Here is a 24,970-nt window from a genome sequence, read left to right as displayed (position 1 = left end):
CACACACACACACACACAGAGACCCAAGATGAGACATTCACCACACATTATGCAACTTCAGATGTGAAATTTCTCCCGTTAATCACAGCTGTAGTCGTACCATTGATTCCTTTCATTCATCATTATCCTAAGGTTCATATTGAATTATAGAAAACACAGTGATGTAACCATTTTAGTTTAGTTGATTCATGTGACGTCAGGGGCCTCTGATTGAAATGAATAGCAGAAGCATTCCAAAGGGAAAAAAGTGATCAGATGATGTCTGCAGAGGTGCTGTCTCATTCTCTCTCTCTCCCTCTCTCTCTCTCTCGCTCTGTGTCTGTGTGTGTTGGTTTGGAGCAGGGGAATGGAAGGAATTTGTCATGTTGGCTTTTGGAGTTTTGGGAGGGAGGTTCTCATTTCCGCTGGGTTAATCTGGGTGATGTTTATTGTTACTGTGGAGATGAGCAGCCAGCTCCTACACACAGCAGCCCCACAGTACTCACCATAGATTACTATGGACTTTACACTATGGAAATATACTCCAGGAGGATTTTCACGGACACAATTCTGAGCTGTCATGCTCTCTTGTCAGTCAGAATATTCACAGGCATGTTAAAACTTTGATTGTAGTGTGATGAAAGCAAGTATTCTTTTCGAATGTCGTTAACAATTAAACTCACATGGGTAATAAAGCAAGACCTCTATAATGTATTCCACATTCCACAGCCTAAGGTTATTGAAGGATAGGTTGGTGCAAACTCCTGATCACCTGAATGCACCACATGCAGCTTAACTGTGAAGTGGGAATTTATGAGGGGACCATGAAGGCAGCATGTGAAAATGTCAACATTTAATTGTAAAAGTCTTTTTCCCCCCCTTCCCTCCCGGAAGGTAAATATGTGCTGCAGGTGAAAACAAGCCGCGTGCGTTAAAATAGCTTCACACATCCTAAACCAAACTCCTCTTCACCCATGCTGCTGATTTTTAAACCGCCGTGGTCCATTGGACATACATTAGGAACACGTGGACACCTTAATGCGATTGAAATGGGCACAAATCGAAGTCTGCTCACTCCAACTAACAGATTGAGATCATGTGATTTTAAATCAATTCATGCTGCCTCTGCATGCAGTATCTCAACGTGTAGAGGGGCCTCATCCTGTGAGTGCAACCACTGCAGCTGAGAGAACAGCCGGGTCCTATTGATTGCGTGCATGTACAGCTTAATCGCATTTTGCCTTTAAATGCAATTAGGACAAACGCAAGCATTGAGTATTGAGCGCTTGTAAATTGAGCGGAAAACAGCAAATACCATCGATATTTTTTAACCCTAAAATAGAAAATGTTGCATACAGTCCTTACCTGACTGAAAAGCCACTCAAAGCTCTGATTTAGAATCTTTAGAATGTTTAGTTGAATAGAAAGAGGAGTACCGGTAAATGTTTTAGCCTTTGTAACGGAGGTGTTCTTTGTAAAAAAAAATCTCTGTAACCTTCATTAAGGATGAGGATGTGCAGGTCGTTCCTCTGGGTAATTCAGATTGAAATATGGAATCCACTCCAGCGCTGCCTTGAAATTGCATCACCACTCTACCTTTGAAGTTGAGCAGAACCCCATGAAAATGTAAAAAAAAGAAAGAAAATTATTTTGCGAGCAGTCGATGCCGGTTTGCGATGCGGCGGCAGCTCACCAGGGCCCACTTCCTCCTCCTCCTCCCCGTCCTCCTCCTCCTCCTCTCAGGTTTGGTTCAGTGGAGGGCCTGCTGCACACCGTTTCATCTCACAGCATGAATGATAGAAAGCATGGATCAATAGTCTTCCTGGCTGCAGCAGTAAGAACAGTGGATAGGAGGACCCGTAGAGGTGTGTGTGTGTGTGTGTGTGTGTGTGTGTGTGTGTGTGTGTGTGTGTGTGTGTGTGTGTGTGTGTGTGTGTGTGTGTGTGTGTGTGTGTGTGTGTGTGTGTGTGTGTGTGTGTGTGTGTGTGTGTGTGTGTGTGTGTGTGTGTGTGTGTAAGGGGGCAGGCAGGGCAACCATTGATTCCTCTTTTAGACGGAGCTGCTGGTAAAACAGTGTGATAACAAAAACATCAGGATTATATTTTGCTCATCTGTTTATGGTGTTTGTTAAGTTTGAAACAGTTACAGGCACATTTCCAGTTCCCTCCTTGTTTACTTGCTTCTGTTTCCACCACTGCGTCACTCACTCTTCCCTCCAGCAGCAATAAGTACAAAGCAAACAAGCAAATCTAGGTAAATTGGGGCTAGAGGTCGACTCCATTTCTCAGCGCTTAACTGTAGGCATTTTAAAAGGCACACTGAACACGGGAATAGCCATTGGAAAGAGCTCACAAACCATCCGGGTTCAGCCTCTCAGCCTTCAATTAGATGTGGAATTCAGGGCATTCGGCGGCGTGTTTTCCTGCATAACAAGATAGCAGAACTTGTCCTTTCTGTTTCAATATTAGAGCATTCTTTCCACACAACACTCTGGCGGTGACCTGCAGGATTGGGAATGCGGTGGGAAAACTCCCAGACGGCTGCCAGGAGCACTATATGAAACGCAGACATGTAAAATGACCCGTGAATGCAAATAAGACCATAGTATTACATTAGTTAATGCCGTCTGTCCTGGCCCGGGGCGGTTTGCGTCGCGAGATAATTCTCTCGGCTTCTGCTTTGCCTCCACCGTGGATGCGTTTCGTCTGTGATTGACCGGGTTTTGCTTTTTTGCTTCCCAGAGACGCTGCTCAAAGGACTGCGGGAATTGTGCCATGTTCAAGGCCGTGCTCAAGAAGAACAGGGACGGAGGCAAGGGGAGCAAGAAGGATTCAGGTACGTGCAGCGTCGGGAGGAAGAATAACAAGCCGAGGCACCGGGCAACAAACGCACCATTACACCAAACATATACAGCAGTTAAGACCGTCTTTGCTTTTATAATGGAATGTGTTTATAGGTTTGAAGGGAAGTTATATGAGGCTGGGGTAAACAGAAGTCAAAGTGCTGAAGATGAACGTCTTTAAACTGCGCAACAGCAAAGACTTAAGCCGTCATTTGCAGCTAATCGATCCTTTAGCCAGGTGACATTTTCTTTATTGTCGCTTAAAGTTCACAACAAAGGTTTTTATTGTCAGCATAACTGCAATGAGTGTCTTATTCTGACCCCCTCATCCATCACGATGTTTAGAACGCTGTCATACCAGGCGTCCAGCTGTCTCCGACGCAGTGACGTGGCGGCGAAGTGTCTCCCAGCCCGTCGCCTTTTGATTCGATGCAATTAAACCTCAAAGACTCAAATTTAAGAACGCTTTGGTTGCGTGTTCTACAAAGCAGAGCAGTCATTCTCTCCCCTTCGCTAACCTACCGTGTCTCTGCCAACATGACTAAACCTGACTCACTCTCGCCAATAGACTGGCTGACTCGCCTGTGGTCCTCGCCCCCCCCGCTCCCCCTGTGATCTGCGTTGACTCAGCAGAAAGACCATTCACCCCAGTGGCGCGTGTGCCCGCCTGGACTTGCTTCACCACCTCAGGACTGGTTTCAGCAGGTCCTCTGGTCTCTCAGTCGCTCTCCACTGTTGGTTCATGTCTCGCAGCTCTGTTCTGTCTCTTTGTCACGGCGGCTCGTTCGCTGCCTCAGCACCCTTTCAAGTTATCGTTGCAATCAGGCCTTGACTTGTTGACACAGTTGCTAAAAGTGAAGGGATTGCGGGTCTAACTTGTGGTGCTTTGTAACACACGCACGCGCACACACACACACACACACACACACATTCAAACACACCGAATAGCATTTGCTGCTTCGTGTTGTTGCAACCTGTCTCACACGTATGAATCACTCTCGGATAACCCAGTTTCCCTGTCCACCACACACACACACACACACACACTCGCACACCGGAGGCTGTGTGCGGGTGAAGGCCAAGCAATCAAGAGTTTTACTGCGGGATACAGATCCGTGCTCCCAGCCCTCACGTTCCCAGTTGGACCCCATCCGTCAAACCAAAGCAGCCCCGGCTCCCCCTCTCATGCTGGGACAATAAAACTCTAGCCCCTCCTCTCTGTTGTTTAGGGCCCTTAAGACAGATGAGAGGTCAGGGAGGCTCGACAGCCAGCAGCGGTCAGTCAGCCCCGCCGCCTCTCCTGCTTAGGGCACCAATCTCTCCTGGATATCACGGTTCTGCTCAAAATCAGGCCCGATGTAACGTGGGGGAATTCCTGTTATCTGTCTGTCTGAGTCGAGGTCAGCCAGGGACCTGTGGCAGACAGCAGTTAGCGCAGAACCGATGGTGTGTTTAGATTAGGCGAGGTAAAGCTAATGCCTGGGTGTTCTAGTTGACCAAGTTTGTCTTATTTGTACAGAGACACAGAGGTCATGTGACGATCCCGTGATAATCAGCATTTCTCGCTCTTGGCTCTTGGCTCCTCGTCGTCTTTGTGCGTCTTCCCTGCTTCATAACTGTGGCGGAATATTGACATTTTTGAGTTTCTTAGTCTAAATTGTGTTGTATTTTTGCACGACAGACTTGCATGACATAATAATATCCTGCTGTTACCTGAGCACCGTGCGTGAAACGTGCAAAGCCACTAGTGCTTATCCCACCCTGGTGAACGCTCCATGTTTACTTACTTGTTGTCCTTGAAGAGAATTAAGTTTAATCGTCAGTCCCTCTCAGGATATAAAATAAGGTTAGTAACTCAGTAACACAGAGGCATTGATGGGGAAGGCTGAGTTAAACAAATTGTGTGAGACAACACAGCACCAGTAACATAATGCACATCAAATATTCACGGCACCTTCTGTGCTTATTGAATAAAGATTCCATTATGGCTCCCAACGGATTGGAACTGGTTTTTAAAATGTAAGCCCACTGTGAGCTCTCTCAAGTCGAGTTAGTGTTCAAATATTAGGAGCGTACAGCGCCGGCGGTTACGGTCGAGATTGTTGTCAGCACGGCTCCCTGCGGTAATTATTATGTATCCGGTAATCAATGAAAGTCGCATTTATTAGGCAAACTGCGAGTCCCTCCTGCGGGCCGGACCATTCCTTTGCTTCAGAAAGGCCCAGAAAGATGAAAGTCCCTTTAGAATCTGCTCAGCCAAATGTAATGGAAATCAGTGGGAGGAAAGGACCTTGATAATGGCATAATTGCATGATAGCTCAGCATATGTTGCTCATGACATGGTGGCTATGGACTGGAAGCAACTTAAAAGCGCACGGGGAAACTTGGCCCCCATGCCAGATCCCACTGCAGTCATTAGTCCTCCTTTGGGATCCCCACGTTGCCAAGACCACAAAAAAACACACACAGTTTGCTAATTTAGTCTCTCGGTCCTGCGCTCCTCCTAGATTCTTCCTTCTTTTTTTTCTTTGCCCCTTCCTAGTTTCAATTTCTACTAAATCTGTTTGGAATTGGCCCTTTTAATCCCTTTTAAGCACTCTTTTTACGGAGTGGTAATCTGGAAGCGGGATTTCTGCTCTGCCTGTTGGCTTTGATGTGCTCACTCGCACAAAGGTTACGCCGCACCGAGGCCTCGCTGAAGCTAATGTATTCTGGCCCAGAGGAAGGAGAAACGCAGAAGAACATGGTGTAAACAACAGCAAAAACAGAAAATCGGCTTTTAATTGGGCTTCTCTTTGATGATACGGGCCCCCACAGTTTAATTATGAGTTCCACCTATTACTGACTAATACCTCGCAGCAGTGTCTAGTTTGTGATTCCCTACAAAAACAAATTACTCGCTCTAAATCTGCAGAATCCTGTTGGGACAGCGCCTAGTCAGTTGCTAGATCTCGTGGTAACTTACAGTGAAGAAACAACAATATTGAGCAGAAACCCAAGCCTGTGCACAGCAGTGATGGCCTTCCACGTTATTCATGTGGATAATTGCTAATTCATCCATTTAATTCATTCTTCTTAATCTTTATTTTCTTGAGTTTCAGACACGTTTCAGTGGTGATAATTAAGTCTGCTTTCAATTTTAGATGCAGTCCAACGGATCAGCCCATAGTTGCATGCAGCCCTAGTTTCTCTCTTTCTCTCTCTCCCTCTCTCTCTCTCTCTGGCCCTGTGCCTAATGTAGCAGCGAGTCTCACCAGCTCCATTCATCAGTATCTGTCCGTGACGCGAGCTGAGGAGACAGTATTTTAAACCGGGGCGGCGGTGCGCGGCTGTGTGGGATGCTAATGTCTCTTCCCACACCGCTGTGTCGGCTGCTTGAGGGCAGCTGTCAGACAGAGTCGTCTGCCTGCGGGTGACCCGGTGTTAATCACAGTTTTATGTATCGCTGTGCACTCTGTGAGGCCGGTAACTGTTTCAGCTGTTTACCCCTGCAGCCCGAGCACCCTGCACCAGTTGTCGTGGCTCTTCTCAGTTTGTTTGGCAGCAGCGGAGCCTAAACCCACATACAGTACGCACCTGGCTGCACGGGGAGACAACAGGCCCTGTTGCTGATCTGTCAGCGCAGAGGATGAGGGCCAACCAAACTGTCCTCCTTTAGTTACATGTTGCTGCAGCGTCTGCTGGGAACATAATTGGATCAGATTAACCCAAAGCCAGAGGATATAAGGTGGATCATGCACATATGAACTTGGCACCAAGCATAGACGTAAACCTTTTTCCTCTCTTTTCATTAACGTAAATGACTAACTGCCTCTAAAAAGTGGTCTTCACTAAAGCGTCTGGGCTCAGCTGAAGAGTGAAGGCTTTCCTCCAGATGTCCCACAGCAGGGAGGGTGGGGGGGGCGGGGGGGCTTTGCTCTCCAGGTGAAAATCCCATCAAATTAACCAACATTTAATTGAGAAACTAAGGAGAAGCAGACCCAGACAGGAGCGAGACGCTTTACTGGCTCGCTGCAATGCAGAGTTTGAACTCTCCAGTCGTTTGTAATGGAGGCAAATGCTCGAATAGAGGCAGACTCATTTAGAATCCAGGTACCGAAAGATAAAGGGAATTTGTTCAGAACGCGTGTGCGTGTGCGTGTGTGTGTGTGTGTGTGTGCTTGTGTGTGTGGGTGTGAGAGAGAGAGATCATTAAGGCCTCCACTCGGCTGCCTCAGCTGTGATGGTGACTGGTACAAGCTGTCACGACAGTTCCTGTGTGTTTTGATGTGAAACAGTAACTTCTTGCAAATCGGTTACAAGGTGCAAAGCAACATTTAGCTGCATTGAATGGTGTGTGTTTGTAGGATCTGACATATGTTTATATGCACTTAGACTATACCACAATTCAGGCAGTAAATGTGTTTTTGAATGGCGTGTATACATCATTATACAACTGAAGCTGGCCTAAACTGGAGTAACCTTTCTCTGAGTAGCCTGGATTCTGCGGTTGTAAATCCATTGGTTCAGGCATGTGAATGTTATAGTTGGGAGTATTTCCTCACTGTGCATACTCTCCCCGTCCTGCCATTACACAACCTGACATGTACTCAGATATCAGTGGAATCCCGATAACTGCATCCATGTATCGCTCTTACTCTCATTTATGCCTTAATCACAGTGCGGACAACTCATTTGACTATCAAGTGCGTGTAAAGATAACGAGCGCTCTCCCTTGTGTAGGACTGTGTGTGGATGCAGCTGAATTGAAGCCGTGTGTTTGTCCTGTACCTTCTGTGTGAAGGTGATGCAGCTGACATAGCACAGATTCCTTCTCTGTTGTCCATATTCTTTCTCTCTCAGCCGCCCGCAGGGGTTTCACATCAGGAATTTTGACTGTTATGGAAAGACTTCCCTCAATAAACAGACACGGCAGATGGTCAGGCAGACATTTGTCCAAATGAAAAATGTGCAGTTGATGGACAGTCTTTGGCTCTAGCTGAAATGTCTTAGTAGTAGATTGATGAATGGGGTTCTTTATTATCCTTTTCCAAGATGACTGGACCAGGAGAGCAAAGTCATTCAACAACCATCTTTTGATGTTTAATGCATTTTACAAGGTCCACCCATCCATTTATTTGTCCAATTTATCTCGTCCAAGGTCAGACAGATATCCCAGCATGCAGACTTGAAAAGGGAAACTTCGGCTGCCTGTTACTTTGCAAACACGTTCACAGCAACAGGCAGTTTAGAGTTTTCTGTGGAGGGAAAGCCACAAACCTATGATACCTCAAACGTATGATAGAGGTGCTGTTGCGTTCAAAGCCCATCAATGCAGAACAGTGATCCACTTTCTAACTCTACAGCGAAAACAAGTATCATTCTTCCAGGAGCACTTTAGCTGTTTAGTTCTTGATAATCAGAAATGGAAATCTTTGCTCCCTGGGAGTCAGTAATTAGCTCACACAGGTTTGTTTTTTTTGGAGGAAATAGCACCATTAGTGAAATGCTGAAGCGCTTGGCAGGTCTGCTTTAGTCCTAAAGGTTTCTGTCCCACTGATTGTATTAATGTGCCAATCAATACCCTGCAGTTTTAGACAAGGGCCGCTTCCCTCTCTGGCCAGTATTAAACTCACTATTTCAGATGAATAAAAGTGTTGAAAATAAGGGAAATACACAATTGAATCTTTGCAAGCTCTGATGTTGACATATCTGGAATACTCAGTTTATGAAATTCCTATCAGGTTGTAATGAGGCCTTCCACATATATCACAGTGTCTTTGAGTTGCATACATTCATGCGTCCTTTCAACATCTGGCCTAAGTGGCAGATGAACTCACTTGACCCACAGTGAGGTGAGTCTCTTGTAAGCTCTTGGTGTCTATCATGAGGAGCAGCCATGAATTCTCTTTTCCGAAGCAGATGGTGGCCTCCCCTCTCCTCCTCCGACTTTAACAAACACAGCACAGTCCGGCGCCCACCAGTTCCTGTATCGGCCGGGCCGGTTCAGCCCGGGCGCTCCTCTCCGAAACAGCTGTGTGGCAGCCTCCTCTGTAGCCATGCCAACCGCAGCCATTTTGAGACGTGCTCCCTCCTCGCCCTGTGGCTTGTAAGGGAACTCGAGGAAAACTCCCTCACCGCGCTTTCTCCCATGGGTGGGTGAAGGTTATAACAGAAATGCTCTTGTATTAGGAGAGGGTTTCTTTTTTCGGGGATATGCTTGAGGCCCGGGGAATTCCAAACACCGCTGTGCTCGCTGGGTGAGTACAGACGTGATCATAGGACTTCACGTGCGCACAAACAGAGCGAATCCTCAGAGTGTCAATTAAAGACCCTTCGTCAGGTACTTTTATAGAGCGTGTGGGGTGTTAGGAGCAGACAGACACACACACACACACACACCTTCTCGTCAACCACAGGGTGTCTGAGTCTAGACCGCAGACGCAATACGTGACTCGCACTGGACAGAGACGTGAGGCCACACACGTGAGACAGAGACGGATCCTTTGATATCACTCCCTTTTAGTTTTTTGTTTGCCACGAGTCCAACTACTCTGCTTTCCTCGCGAAGGTTTGGACGCCGTCTCTCTCACACAGACACAGGTTTCTCCTCTCGGTTACATCCCACTCCTCTTCGTCTAGCTTTAATTAAAAGAAAGCAGGTTTGCTGACAGTTGTGAAGTGGTTATTTGGGAAGAGCCGGTGTTTGCTATTTTTTGCTCCAAATCGTGTTTGTCTGGGTTTTTCCGTGTCCAGACGGTTGCGGGGGGATTTAAACAGAGCGGAGGAAAGAATGCACCTGATTTACAAAGGAGACCATTGAGACCAAAAGACCTACACGGCTATCAAAGCACTGCAGCAGCCAGCAGGCAACCATTAAGGAGGGCGTAGCTCCCACCACATCTCTGACTTACACACGGGTTCATGTACAAACACACACGCGTGCACACACATACACACACACGCCCACTAACCTCAGGTGTATCCACACGCAGACACGCCCTGTCTCTATGTTGACGCCTTGTTAAAAGCAAAATAGGGGCACTTTTGAGAAAGCGGGTAACAAACATTAGACTTGAGCTTACGATCCTCTTTCACAATACATAAACAAAGACTTTAAAACTAAAATGAAAACCTTCTTTTGACATTTCTCCAAATTTGCAAAAGTTGCAAATGTGTCTGCCTCTGTTTACACACACTCAATATTTGTCTGTAGCGACTGAGGCAGAGTTGCATACACAGACGGAATTGATAGAATTCCACAGATCACTGAATATACACGACATGTTGCATCATTGGAGTGTGAGGGAAGTCGCCAAGGGAAACCCGGCACAGACGGCAATGTTTACAAGCCTGAACTAATCTATTTACAACCGCATCATCTCGGCCTGTTCCTCTGAAAAAAAGCGCGCCCCAATTTACGCTGACTGGATCGCATTACGGAAGATACATGACTTCACTGACGCAGCATATCTGACGCGTTTCGAAAACTGGTATCCGCCGTCTCGTCTGGGAACAAACAGGCTCAATATCCGCCAGGCAATTTGTCAGCGGCGTTGGTCTGGCTGGTAAAAAGGTCAACGGGTTCCATCACTGCTGCTCCGCTGTCCACAACCTGAGTGATGCCCGGAGTTTTATCTCACTCGCTCTCTCCCTCGTCTGCTCACCTCCGAAGCGGCAACAATAGACAGAAATAGACGGCGAATGTGCTGCTGTATCAATATTTTAGTGTATTTGTTTGTTTGCTTGACCTGACAGTGTTTTTCCTGGCAGCGCGCCGTGTAGGAGGCACAACTCTGCGCTGTGGTTCGAGCCACGCTGTCACACTACAGACACACACACAAGCTTGTCAGGTCTGGCGTCTGCATACACACATACGCGTTCTCATGCGATTGGATGCGGCTCAAGTCTTCATCTTCACTTTACTTCTGCTGTGTTCGCAGTCTCACAGTACAGACGGGGCCCTGGAACAATCCCACGTATTTATGCACGAAAAAGAGCAAGAGCAGTGCTGCGTTTCGATCTCCTGCACCTCCGTGTTTACGCGTCTGTGTTTTGGTTACTTACCCATCTGGTATTTGGAACGTCAGCCTTCTGAGAACTTCTGGATAAGACGCACACACAAGGACGCCAAAGTGCATCATTGTCTCTTTGATCTGTACAATCTCAGCCGCTCTCTCTATCGCACTCAAATTTGTTACACATGTAGGAAGCGAGAGAGGGAACCAGATAGTAAACATGTGACCCGGTTTACTCAGCGGGTTAATCTGTGTGTGTTTGATCACTGCAGCTAAATTACTGAAAAGTGATGGATTGCAGTGAATCAGGTTACTGCCCAGCACCGTGTTGTTCTCTCTCTCCCTGGACCTCACCCTCCATTAACCCCTCGCTCTCCACAAGGATGCTGAATGTGACCTTGGAAATGTGATCGCGCACAACAGACCAGAGCCAAAGAAGCCCAGAAGACGCGCCGCAAATAAATACAGTGACTCAGAACTGGGTGGAGGCAGGGGGGTGATGTCATCAGCAGAGAGCGGCCACAGAGCAGCCTCCCTCCCCCCTCCCTACCCCAGACTGTGGGCACACGGATCCTCCCGGGTACTTCAAAGCCACGGAAAACAGTTTATCAGCTAACATGCCAGTGTGTTTTTCAGGGCGGCGTTTGAAGTGTGATAGTGGCTGTTATGGCAGTTCACTGGCTGAAGGGGTCAGCCGGTCACAGGCTCTTCTAATTACAGCGTGACCTGCACGGGCAGACGCATTCCTCCTGTCTGATCCCCTGTTTTGCTTTTTGTTCCGCGACATCGCTCGCCTGTGATCCGATCGATCCTGTAGATTATTCCATCACAACACGGGGGGGGGGGGGGGGGGGGTGTGAAGGGGGTGAAGTCGCTCATCGTCAGTTTTAGGTAAAACGTGGTTAATGAAGCCGTGTGTAGTTTGTGAGTTCCTCATGTACCGCAGCCTCTTCTTTACAAGCACAACCCCCCTTTGCTGTCACAGTGGCTGACTCTCAGAGAGCCTTTGTGGGTGTCTGTGGAGCTCTGCTCTCAGACTCGGGCTTTGCGGGGGCCCCCTTCTCTCTCCTCTACCCCTGCGTCGCTCTGCACCGCTCTGCCACCGCTCTGTTCTGCACTTTGGAGCACAGAGGCCCTGCTTTTAGCTTTTTTTTCTCCTGCGATTTGCGCCCGCAGATGAATGCCTCACCATCCTCAACTCAGGAGTGTTTGAGAGCGGCTGAACTAATGACCTCGGCTCCTTTGTGCCCAGCCCTGAAAGGAGAGGAGGGGGGGGTGTTCTTACAAAGACGAGCCGGCTTTGCTCCCCTCTTCAATATTCACCTCTCTGTAGTTTTAAAGATGGCATTTCGAGATCATTCTTTATTTAAAGACTTTACGGCCGCGGGGAGAGGCTCCTGTTGTGTTGATGAAGTTTACTAAAGCTTGACAGGAGTGCTTTAGGCCAGAGGAGACAAGAGGCTGAAGAGCTGAGTTGGTATTTGTGGATCTGTTTTATGTCAGAAAGGCTAATTAAAATTTAACCCTCTTATTGCTCATCACAATAGCAGAAAACGAGCAAATCAGCACAGATCCTTTCCTGTTGATAATCTAAAGGTATCCAATGATGCAGATTTGATTCATGCAAAGCTCCCAAGGATTCGCTAACAGATATTGATGCCGGAGAGATTTATCTGCGCTCTTGTTTGTTTAAGGGATTAAGGCTCAGGACGGACCACCTCATCCATTTAACGCTGAACACCCTGCGAGCTGCTGGTCCCTAATGCCCAAAGGGGTTAGTGATGTTCTCATGACCTCACCTGGCCCCAGAAAAGAAGACGGGCTGCCTAATGATCTGTGCTAATGGCAGGCTGGAGCTGTTGTTGAACCAGAAGCTCCATGGCAACCCAGGACCCCTAGACCACACAGAGCTCCGTTCCTTCGCTCACTGATAGAGGTTTCCCAGTCCAGGGTTTTGGCCCCTGAGGTACAGAGCGGCGGGGCCAGATAATCTGGGGCAGGTGAGGATCCAGGTCCCGGCTCTCTTCTCTCCGGGGCCAGCTCTGTAAATCCTCCACCTCAACGCGCCTTGACCTCCGAGCTCGCCGTGCACTCCTTCAATGATTGATCGCAGGCACCGAGAAGCGCTTTGCATCATTCATCATCCGTCCCGTCCTGGGCTCAGACTGTACCAGCTGCTTCTGGGCCGGACCGAGTCCAGTGAAGCTGTTTGACCCCAAATCAGACTAAAGTGAGACCTTTCATACTTTTCGGACCCGTTTATATCATGACACAAACACACACCAGCCTCTCCCGTCTCTTCCAAAGGGTTAAGTCAGATCAATCGTACTGCGACCTTCCTTGTTTTTGTGTTTCATTAGGTTTCTCTTCATTAGTTGGACGACACACTGCTTTGCTTAGAATATTCCAAATGTAGAGAGGCAGTTTGTGAGGTGAAATCTCTCCAAAGGTCCCACTGGAGCATTTTACCTATCAAAGGGCTTTAGAACTGATTATCTTTGTGTGGATAGGAATGAATATGAGGAGGTCATGTCATTATCCCCACGCCACCACTTGTGATGGGGGTGAACGAGTGTGTCGGGTCGTCGCGCGTCTGAACTACCGCAGAGGGCCTGCAGAGAGGCATTTAGACTGCGACCTCACACACAATGCAGCTCGTATGAATATCAACAGCTCTGCAGCCTTTGGGATTCTGCTGCACTGAGCTCTTCTTCTGGACACTTTGAGCTCTCACCCTGTCTTTTCCAAAGCTCTACCACATTTGCATCATTATAGTCTAGTGTTGTGTGTTTTCAGAGTTACGGTTTGTGCTCAGATTCTCTCAGGGAACAGTCTGAAACGCTCTTAGTTGTGTCACGTATCACATTGCAGCGTTCCCGCTTGCCGTCTCTTTCTTCCCTGTGTAGAAGCTCAAAATAAGATGCGGTGAAGATGTTGCCAGGCTCTGATATTTTTCCCATACCAGCTTAAATTGGCCATTTATGAAGAGGAATGGGAAATGTCATGGTCTCTGCCCAGTGTTGCCCTCCTCCTCCTCCTCCTCCTCCTCCTCCTCTCCGTCCTCTCCAAGACACACACACACACACCCCCCCCCCCTCCAGTCAGCGTGTCTTCCCCTGGGGCCAGTGGGGAAGGCATTCCAGAGCTCAGGCCACTGCAGAGCTCTCCATCAGAGGTTTGTGTGTGGCGTGTGTGTGTGTGCTGTGTGTGTTTTTGGATCCTAACTCTTCTGCAGCCGCGCCTTGCCTGCAGCAGCTTAGCTCCGCGTTAAAACAGCTAATTTGTTCTCATTAGCCGGTGTGTACGTATGCAAGCCAGCGGTGTTGGGAGCTGCAGGATCTGGTCTTGTTCCCGACAGAGATAAAACTAGAGAATGTAGTCAGGGTCGCGTTCCCTCCCCAGGGCCACCAGCAGAGATACACAGCCCCTATAACAGCATCACTGATAGAATGTACATTTCATGGTAGGGAATGTGCCCGGCAGTGGCGGTGCTGGGAGCCTCTTAATATGCTTAACACACTCCTAACAAGGGTGTGATGAATGCTAGACAGGAAACAGTAGATGTCACAGCGATTGGCTTTTTATTCGCCGCAAATCTTCAGGCCAAACTGGTAACAAAGCATTTGGGTATTTGATGTGCGCGTCTCATTATCGCACAAGTAGATATTAAAGTGATGATGAATGTGTTGCCAGATAGCTGATACGCTCGGTTTGCCTCATCACTTTAATCGCTGGCATCAGTCTGTCCTCCACGCTCTTTTGTCAGGCTGCCTTGTATTTTGACTGTTCCCATGGTTACCACTGACTAGCTAAAGTGGACTGAAATTAGAACGGCCTCATGGGAAAAACTCTGATGTCCCCTATCAGGAATGTTTCGACAAATAAACGTCGCCTCGCAGCAGTTTGCAAAAAATTTTGGACCAGACAGATTTTTCCTCTTCTGAATATGTCGCATCTCACTTCCCACTCAGCTCCCAAAGATCCTCCCTCGCTCTGTATTCCCCCGTCGACTCCGTCTCCCCCGCGGGTCGCCCTGCGTGTTGGCCACGGCGGCTTTTGTGAGCCTGTCACCCGGAGCTCGGAAGTACGCAGGGATCCCACATTGGCGCTCTGTCTCGCGGGAGAAATCCGCCCTTGGTGGCTCGTCCGGCGCTCACGCTGCTTTGTGTGCCAATCACACGAGGCTGCATTAGTTAAAGCCTTTGTCACGTCTCCCTTTGGTACATCAAATTAAGGAGCAAGAAGCCAGAGCTGCTCTTTTGTGTTTGCGCAGCATTGCATGTATTTTCTGTGTATGTGTGAGAATTGAATTAGAATTTTTTTGAAACCTATTTATATTTATTTTTAGATTTTTTTTATTTAATTTTAGATTTTTTATTTACTTTTAGATTTTTTTATTTATTTTTAGATTTTTTTATTTAATTTTAGATTTTTTTTTCCTTATTCATTTTTATTTTTCATTTTAGTAGTAAGTAATAGTAGTAGTCAAAGCATTAAGATGTAGGTCTGAATTCAAAACTAAACGGCCATATTCATTCAAAACAGAGAAAGATGTACAACATCATCATTTACTGGGTCGCAACTAATGTGGCAGCTACCAGGCAACGTTCAGGCCTGGGATCCTCAGACGGGATTCAGGCATCACAACATCACTGTCACCATCACAACCAACCTTGGTTCTTTGGAGATGACCAGTCAAAAAAAAAACTGTTTAATGTTTAGTTTTCCATATCAGCGTTGTCAAATAATAATTGAAGCCATTTCTGCAGGCTGGCATGTCCTCATGGGTTGTGGCCGATCACTTTGATGGCGAGGAAGGAGCTCGCAACGGGACTGTAATCATTTCTACATCATCTGGGGCCAGCGCTGTATAATTAGAAAGGGTTGATTTCCTTGACCACAGCAGTGGCTAAATTGCAGGCCTGTAACCCCCGAGCGGGAGGAGAGCAGGCAACTGAAATAGCTCCAGTCAGTTTCAGTCCCGATGTCCCTCTGCGTTATATAGCGTCGGTCAGATGGCAGCGCAGTCGCCATGACACGCTGCAGCTTGTTCGACAGCACTCGGACGGCCGGCTTTAATGTGGCGCCGCTTGTTTTCAGAGCCATCGACCGAAATTATAACTTTGTCATAATCTCTTTAGCATGCGATTCGGTTAAACCTGTTTCGCCCGCATCTGCGACCGCGACAGTGAAGTGAGCGCGGCGTGCCGGCCGCTTGAAGCAATAGTATCCAACCAATCACCCGTTTGTCATTTGTCACACACACACACACACGCCTTCCCCCTTCCATGTTTCTAAAGGTCACCGTGCACGACGCGTGGACGCACCGCGATGGAGCAGCGAGCTCGTTAATTGCCTTTTTTATCGTTTGAAGTTCCGCATGACCGGTGACCTCTGCTGTTGTCGTGTCCCTCATCCTTGTCTTGTAACTTTTGTGCAGCGTTAAATTGTTCTTGTTCAGAGACGTGGACTTGGTTGATAGAAGCCACATTCACTCTGGTTACATGCAGGCGAAACGAGATGAGGAGGTTTTTTTTACTCAAGCATACGGCACTTAACATGGCTTTCTATCTGCCTAGAGTGTTTACTATATTACATTTGGAGAAATTCTCTTAATGGGACTACGATCAGGGTGTTAACATATATGTAACTGTCCTGAATGTGCCACCTTTCTGTATGAAACTCCAAGGCTAAAGAGATGTTGTAAAATATAGGAATGAAGTTACAAATGGTACAATCCTAACAATGTGTTTTCTAAGGGGTGAAATCTTAAAAAACATGGAGCCATTTCAAGTTCAGATTCCTGAATGGAGTTCATGGTTAAACACCCACATGGAGCTTTCTGAAGTTGGTGAATGGAGGCAGCAGGGGGGCCCACTCAGGTCCCCGGCCGGGGCTGGGATCACTCCGTCACCTCACAGGTTGTTTTCCGGCGTCTGAGGTTGGTGCAGAGGTGTCTCGGCGACCTCGCCACTTCCTGTCTCTGTCATTCCTCTTTGTTAAGGAGCCTTTTAAAACACTGGGCAGGTTTGTGTCCCTGTGGCGAGGCGGAGGCAGGGGGAGAAGCGGCCCTCTGTTTCTGATTAGCCCACTCCCGTTCCCCAGGAGAGAGGCAGGATGCTCATAGCCAGCTCGCCTCTTGTTGCTCGGGCCGTGTGTGATTGTTACAAACCTCCAGCTGCAGACAGGCGTCTTTGCTAATCTGTGGAAGTCTCCCCAACAAGAGAGCCAGCCAGCCAGCGTGTTCCTGAAAACGGGACCCAGGCTAATTGCCATTGCTGTGGTTTGCCACATCTGCAATTATGCTCTGGCTGGGCCGGCTGACGTCTGATCTGTATTATTAGGAAGGTATTACATATTATTATGAGGTTGATAATTTATACATTTTAATCTGCGGTCATGATGAGTGAGCAACTTTGATCCCACAGAATACATTAGTTTGCTCTTTGGAGGCTCCATGGCTTCAATGGTCTTTCCATGCAGGACTGGAGCTCAGTAATGCAGGACCTCTGTGTGTGTGTTTTTCCATCCAGGGCTTGAATTCCTCCGAGCAAACCAGTCGCCAGGTAAAGCCATTTAGGGTCATGTGTGTAGCCTGTGGGGAACCATGTTACCCTCACAGGAAGAGGTCAAACAAACGTTACTGTTGCCATAGTTCATAGGATGAAGAGGAAGAAGGTCTCTGTCCTCGCAGAAGAACAATGGAGAGAACATGCAAACTCCCCTCAAAAGGGACCAGTTTGGCATAGGGTTAGGATTCAAACCCCAGACCCTCTTGCTACTTGCTTGCCTCTACAGGAATGCTACATTAGAATAAGGTAGAGTCATGCACGGATCATCCAGGCCTTCAACCCAAAGTATACTGAGTCTGCTGGGCCTCTGTGACATAACTACTCCTTATCTGCTCGCATCAGTCAACCTATAAACACACGTGGGGCACCGTTTGAAAAATGTTCCAGTGGAAGAGGAACACACTTCTTTCTACTCTGAACACCAGGACACATTTTGTTTCCTGTTAGTGTGTGTATGTGTGTGTGTGTGTGTGTGTGTGTGTGTGTGTGATTGTCTGTGATCTCTCTTCAGCTCCTACTCCCCCACAGCCTCCTTATATGTGCTGCATCCATTTATGCAGATGTCCCAGTGAAGTATCTGCTATCTCCCCGTGTGTGTGTGTCCCCTGCTGAACCTATCCGCATTCCTTTTCAGAAGTGCCATCCAGACTCAAAGGTGATAGCAGCCAGCGGAACAGTAGCTGCTGTGAACTGGCCTGTTGTGCAGCGTATAGGGGCATCATCCGCTGGCTTGGATATCTTGAGCGTATTGTGTTGCACAGCGCCGTGACCAGCTTAACAGGTTCTTCTGTTTTGAATTCTTGGAGGTTGCTATAGAGTCGCTGGAGGGAAAGTTTTCCTTGGCAAACGGCAGTGTGTGCTTAGCCTTATTTGAGATCAGAGGCAGCGTGAAGACAGACCTCATTAAGACGCATGTTTTCAAGATGAGAACGCCATACTTTCCCACACATTATCTCCTTACTATCATTACCTTGCAGCTACATCTCAAGCAGTTGTGAGAGGTTTTGCTCTCAGATAACACACACATTTACCGCTGAAATCGTACTTTTGTGACGCTATTTCTGAACAACACATAATATGAATTTTATTTGTGAATAATTCAACACCTTAATACTTTCCATAGATTTGATTCGCTGCAGAGTTTTCCGGGGCCTTCTGATTTCCTTCTGGTACCTCAGCTGACACACATACCACACTTTGAGAACCCCTGCTGCTGCACAATACCCTGAAAAGCCCTTTTACTTAACTGACTATATGGCTGGAAGAAATCTGTCAAAAGAATGTGCAAGGTTTTCAGTTTCCAGCCCTCGTTCCTTTTTAAGTGGAGTGCATATTGAAATGAGATGTGAAATGGAAACATACTTCACAAAGCCCGCTCGAACTTCTCCAATTCCAAAGAAAAAGCAACAGTGTGTCCTTCCACGATGCCAACATAACAGCTTCTACTTAAAACCATCTGATGTTGGAGTTCGATGACGCAAACTTACTCGATGACGGTCGTGAAATGAATTTGTACGCCTTTCTCTCCGCCTGCCGGGGGCCAGACAGCGTGTTTAATGAGTTACAGGTTATCTCCTCTCAGTGGTCAATGACACTGGACTGTTTGCTCCGCTAAATGGACGTCCTCCACATGTGTCCCAGCAGCGTGAGAGATGCTCGCCGGCCCATGACCCTGAGTTTATACACACATACACACACACACCATGTGGCCCTGCGCTGGAACAACCTTTCCAGGTCTCTGCAGCCTCCCCCCCCCCCCCACCTATCCTTGTTTGTGTGCTTATCAGCTCAGTACATCACAGAAATGAACGTCTCTTTGTTTGAGGTGCACCATTAGCTCTGCTACATAAGCCCCCTTTGTAAGCCACACCGCGCGGAACAAGGTTGAATAATTGTCATTCATTGAAAACACTGAAACTCCACGTCGGCAAATTCATTACACGAAACCTGTGAAAGCCCGTTCTGTGGGTTTAACCGCGTATTGTCCCGGGACACTGTGCAGACTATTTGTTATCATGTTTGCTCCTGGGAGGAACATTGTATCAGAGATTGTATCAGCAATAGCTCATCTTTAAAGTGATGGATCCCTGTAAAACGTGCTCTACATTTAATTTATGTTTTGGTTAGATAGATATATGTTCTCCATTGCTCCATCAAGTGTTTTCCCTCGATAATTTACCCTGAAAAGTCTGTATTTCTAACGTGGAGATATACATGGAAGGCGTTGTATGGAAATGTAGAAACCATCATAACAGCATAACACAGTTCTATTTGGGGAATCCACAAGATTCACTTTTATTGTTGTGGTCATTACTAAATTCTGTTGAAACAAAACTCTCCAACAACCTGAAAATCATGAAATCCTGTAGGAAAGAATTCAAAAGCCGACCTGCTCTGACATGTTTGACCTTCACCGTTGTTGTTTTTGGACAGTCTAACCCCCGAGCAGTATATAATTTGCAACTGCCGCGTCCCCTGCCATGCATCGACTTAAAAAAAGAAAGCAAAGCGAGTGGCGGCTTATTTGGGATAGCGCACGGTAAACATCCACTCCCGTAGTTTCCACATGTGTAACATTCTTGTGGCTTTGTCCCTCTTGCAGGTGATGTCCACAGCCACAGCGCCCAGAGAAGGGGGCCGCCCGAGGGAAGCCTACAGGAGACCGGCAGCGGCCGCTCCTTCGTCCAGGATGAGGTTTTCCGGCTAAGCCTGGCCAAGGGCGTGTCCATGTCCCTCCCTTCCTCGCCCCTTTTGCCGAGGCAGTCCTACATGATGCCCCTACGCTCCAGCAAGAGGTCACCAGGTACAGAACGCATAGATCGATGGATGTGTATGTACAGCATATGTCGACTGTATGTTGTTCTTCTCTTTTCTACGCCATTCCTGTGGGAGTCAGAGTCAGATTTGCCCTCTAGTCTCTGAAAGTATCAATTGTTTTCTGCCGCCTGGATTTCTGTCTTTCCTGTTTTGTTACACAGTTTGCCTCTATTGGATCTTTCCTGTCTACCTTCAGGCGCTATCGTGACTCTGAACATCCGACAGCATTCCGGCATTGACAGTTCCTCCCTGCTTCACAGCACTTTCATCTCGCTCTTCCCTGAAATGTGTCAAGCTATCACGGGAGGAGAGAGAGAGAGAAGGAGAAGAAGGCATGAAGCGGGTGAATCAGTGTGAGCTCCGAGTTGTTTTAGTCGCTCCATCGTTACGTTTGATCACCTCCTGCCGAAAACGGTGGTCGGAACAACCGCGCTGTGTGTTTACACTTAGCCGGCTGGTTAATGGGAGTGTGTTTACACTGTATCTAATTGTCAGTCGTCCCTCATTCCTTTTATCCACAGTGTTGACAGCGTACTCGTCAGCAGCTGCGGGGTTCACCGTCTTCAAAGCGAAGGACACCTTTTCTATTTGAACTTATTTCATCCCGAGTCTTTGTATTGTCGGACTTGTCAAAGAGGAGAGAAATGCTTTAAGTGGTCAGCGTGTCCCCCCCCCCTCAAACTCCCCCGCTCACATGTGGGACTCATCTGCGGGGCGTCGGACCTTTGTTCAGAGCAGCCACCCGGCTTTGATCCGTCCTGTAGTGGAGAGATGAGTTGATCTGTGTGCCATCCTGCGCTGTGTGATTAAGTTCAATCCCAAGATCTAAGCTGGGCTGTGTTTGGGTTTGTTTGGAGTCACCTCTCTAATATGGACGGGGTTGTCTGCGACCATAAAAGTCCTGGAAATGTCTGAGGAGTTTCATAATGCGTTTTGCAGGCCTGGAATTGTTTCGGAAAACGGTGAAATATACGCAACAAGAGTGTCGGAAAACCAATTAAAACATTTTATGGGATAACCTTGACTAGTCGAGTTAGAACTGAACGGAATTCCTGATTCTTCAAGTCGGAGTCCATACTTACTGTTACATAAGTTAACTTTACTTTGATGTACTTTGATGTAAAGGTTGCTTGACTTACTCACACTATTACACAATGGAAAGGTTATGGAAAATATCGGGAATTTAATTGGCAAATATGTGTAGGAACCCTTTGTAGTGTCATTTTAGTGTCAGATTAGGAACATTTCTTCTCTGATCTCCATTACGCTTACCTGCACTCTATTCTTTGATTATTTGTCTGTAATGCTGATAAGGCAAAGATCTGAGTGAGACACATATGTGGATTTAATAGGATTCTACCATTTCTTAAATATTCATGACATGATGTGGTGATAGCAGTGAAGGAATGCAGAGGTGGCATCACTGCTGCTCCATTTACAATCCCATAATCTAGGTCCATATTTTGATTTATGTCAATTTCAATGGGATTGTGGCATATACAATGTGATGTCAGAAGAATTGATGCATTACTTACATTTACAGTCCCACACTGGACCTTTAATATGCCTCAGATTCAAACACATCGCTCCTCTTAGGTGACACCACTGAAGTTCTAAACTCATCTAACAGCACTGACGGAATTCAGGTCTACAGTAACAGAATAGAAGGTAGTGTCAGTGGGGGTGGGTTGGGTGTGTGTGTGGGGGGGTGAAGAGAGAGGAAGGAGATGTTTGAAGGTGAAAAGGGCCCTGGGGGGGCAGGCGGAGGGGAACACTCATTAAAGGCAGCCTCCCACTTGGGGTCCTCTGAGGCATGGAAGAGGGGAGAAATGGACTGACAAGATAGGATGTTATGGAGGACATGACGTTAGGTTAGTGTGTGTGTGTGTGTATGTGTGTGGGGGGGATGGGCTGGATGTCCTCCTCCACTGTCCTCACAGGTGACTGTGAAAACCCACTGGGGGAGACTTCACACCTCCAGTGAATAAACACATACTGCAGGAAATGTCTCAGGCCTGCGACGAAAACAACAAGGGTCAAAATGCTGCATTCTCAGCCTTGCTCAAAAGCAGGGGCAGAGGGCAGTACTTGGTTGGTTTAAGGCTCGTCTCTGAGGATACTCCAGATATTCCGGAACAAGGACGGAATGGTTCAGCTGTAAGATGAGCCTTCATTCCTCTTGTTCTAGTAGTAATCTTATACATCCATCCATCTGTGCCTGTCGGAGGAAGTGGTTTCACAGATTAAGAGAGCGTTTTGCGGCTTGGATTCGTTTCCTGACACTTTGGATAATCTAAAGCAGTTTAGAAGGGCCCCCAACTTAATGGCTTGTTCTTTTCTCGAAAAACTTCACAGGGCCCAACACAGAGGCATTGAGTTAATTAGGAGTGTGACGGATGCTCGAGCTGCGAGGTCCTGGTGCCGTTGACTGGTGCAGCTTTGATCAGCTAAGCCCAGAGCTTAACCATCAAACGCAGCACGGTGACATGTGTTGAGCAGCACCCAGGCTTACAGTCTTAATAGTTTACAGGTCTCCGCACTGCTCCAGGGGAGGGGAATTCACCACAAGAATGCTGTCTGTGTGGATCCGTGTCGCTCCAGCCCCGGTGTAGGTCAAAGGTTAGGCCAAAAACTTGACCCTCAATCTGAAATGGGTCAAAAGGAAAATGTTGGTGATACAGTAGATGGAAGTCTTAGTGAAGATCTGATAGTTGTGCTCCTCCTCCACATCTCCTTTGCGCGTCTCCTGGGTGTCTCCACAGTGACCTCCTCTGGTCAGAAGAGGTTACTGTGCCGCCGTGGGATCACCCTGGCCTGTTGTCCTCAAGGTCGATCTGCTTAACCTGTGCAGAGACACTTTTGGAGAAATGGCCACGAGAACCACCAGCTCTTCACCGTACAGAGGAAGAGTAGATTCCCTCTGAAATGTTGGAAACGATGGCGAGCTGATTCGGTAGCCGCAAGTCCCATGGCGTCCCTTCATACCAGGCATGAAGGAAAGATAAAAGCCAGGAGTTCATATCAATTTATTGCCGCCGTGGATGGTTTATCATTTTAACGGGTGCGAGTGCAACGAGGCGTGGAGGGGCCAGTGTGTCTCTGGTAGGCAGTTACATGTTATAACCAATTAAGCATTTTGATGGTGGTCTGGGGCTCAAACGCTTCAGACGTCTCCGGTCCAGCAGGTTTTTTTCAAATGTATCAATTAGCTGTAAGATTATTGTCAGGGCAATAGGTTTCAGTATTCGAGGCAAAACAATTGTAAATGCTTCCGAAATGTCCTTGAAGTCATCCGGGGCGGTGAGGTGACCTTCGTGACACTATTAAAGGAGGTGAAATCCTCCAGTGCCAGAGGTGTAATGGGCCCCTCTCTGCATGAAAGGACTCCTGCCACTTTTAACAACCTCGCCGCCCTCAGCCGGCCGGATCTGCCCGGCGTTTTATAAGGCAGAGAGCTCGCCGAGATGTTCCCGCTGACAGACACCTGATCTGTCCGGCCTGTAATTGCTCCTCCCGTCTTAAAAACAGCGAGCGCATTGAAGAGGAGTTAATGAAACCGTGTCGACCTTTACCAGATACGGTTTGTTTGCCGGTACACAGGCTTCTTCAGAAGTGAAGTGTGTTTCGGTATCTCTCTTTTTTTTTTATAGAAATTGAGCTTTCTAGGATGTTATCACTGTTGACACCAAAAAAACAACACAGACCTTTGGCAAAGTCTGATGATTTGTGTGTGTGTGTGTGTGTGTGTGTGTGTGTGTGTGTGTCGACTTTGCCGGGTCACGACTTACTCATTTTCACTTATTTTCAGACGTATTTATCCTATAGTAACGTTCCTCTGGTGCACAGTATGCATGAGTTCTCGTCCAGTATCATTCTTCATTTTCTGGATTTGACAACTTATTTGAGGGTGGTGTCAAAATCTCTTTCTCTCTTTCTCTCTCCTTGTCTTCAAAGCCGGCGGCAGCTCCTTTGAGGCGAGCGTCTCCAGCAGCAGTCACCTCTCGGGCAGTGACAGTAGCCAGGCAGCCCTGAGGGGGATATTGATGCCTTTCTTGGAGCAGAGCTTATAAAAGACCCTGTGATACTGCCAGGGTGATCCTTTTCAAAGCCTCTCTGATGGGCCACCCAGCGAAAAAAGTTGGACACAATCCTCCACTTCACCGCACTCGGCTACACCCCCTGCTCCTTCTTCATCTGCCGCCCCGGATCCCAATCTACCTGACCCCCTTCGGGAGAGCCACGCTCGCCCCAAACGCCGCTTCAGAAGACCCAAGATACCTCGTTTAGCTTCACAGGTTACGCCACTGCGCCGTAAATAGTAACGGGGGAGTGAAAACCGCAAGCGCATATTTGATGTTTGTCAGACAGTCGCGATGCTCGACTTGTTATCTTTAGCCAATGTTAACCCTGCGCTCACACCGGAGGCCCATACATAATTCATAGCAGCTTGTAAAGCAGCATGTGCGAGTCTGGTCATGACTGTTAAACACGTCGCGCTAAAGGAAGGATCACCCATCTCCCACGGCCAACGCGGTTTATAAGTGCGTTAACCCAAATGGATAATGGCAATAATGAATCAAGACAGGATCGTAAATTTGGATTTGTGTATTTAACGCTGACAAAGCACTAAGCCCCATCTTTGTTCTAATAAAGCCTATCACGTAAAAGCGTATCTCAGTCAAAGCCGTAAGAAATGAGAAGTTTACAGTAAACATCACGCGCTCCATGAGATGTTCAATAAATAACTGGGAGCTGAGTTTGTC

At 47.5% G+C, this 24,970-nt stretch overlaps 1 protein-coding gene across 1 annotated transcript in view; it reads left to right on the top strand.

Annotated features, from left to right (window-relative positions):
• Window positions 1-24,970, top strand: part of LOC143009920 (protein TANC1-like) — a 91,221-nt gene that overhangs the window by 7,710 nt on the left and 58,541 nt on the right. The window contains exons 2-3 of the mRNA XM_076162019.1: window positions 2,721-2,814; window positions 19,993-20,193. Coding sequence (XP_076018134.1) covers window positions 2,754-2,814; window positions 19,993-20,193 — 262 coding nt within the window. The 5' untranslated portion in view covers window positions 2,721-2,753. The remainder of the gene's footprint in view (window positions 1-2,720; window positions 2,815-19,992; window positions 20,194-24,970) is intronic.

The sequence above is a fragment of the Genypterus blacodes genome, unplaced genomic scaffold, assembly GCF_046128005.1.
Source record: "Genypterus blacodes isolate CSIRO-AG114 ecotype Tasmania unplaced genomic scaffold, CSIRO-AGI_Gbla_v1 ptg000118l_1, whole genome shotgun sequence".
NCBI lineage: Eukaryota > Metazoa > Chordata > Actinopteri > Ophidiiformes > Ophidiidae > Genypterus > Genypterus blacodes.
This window is presented reverse-complemented; position numbering and strand designations above follow the sequence as displayed.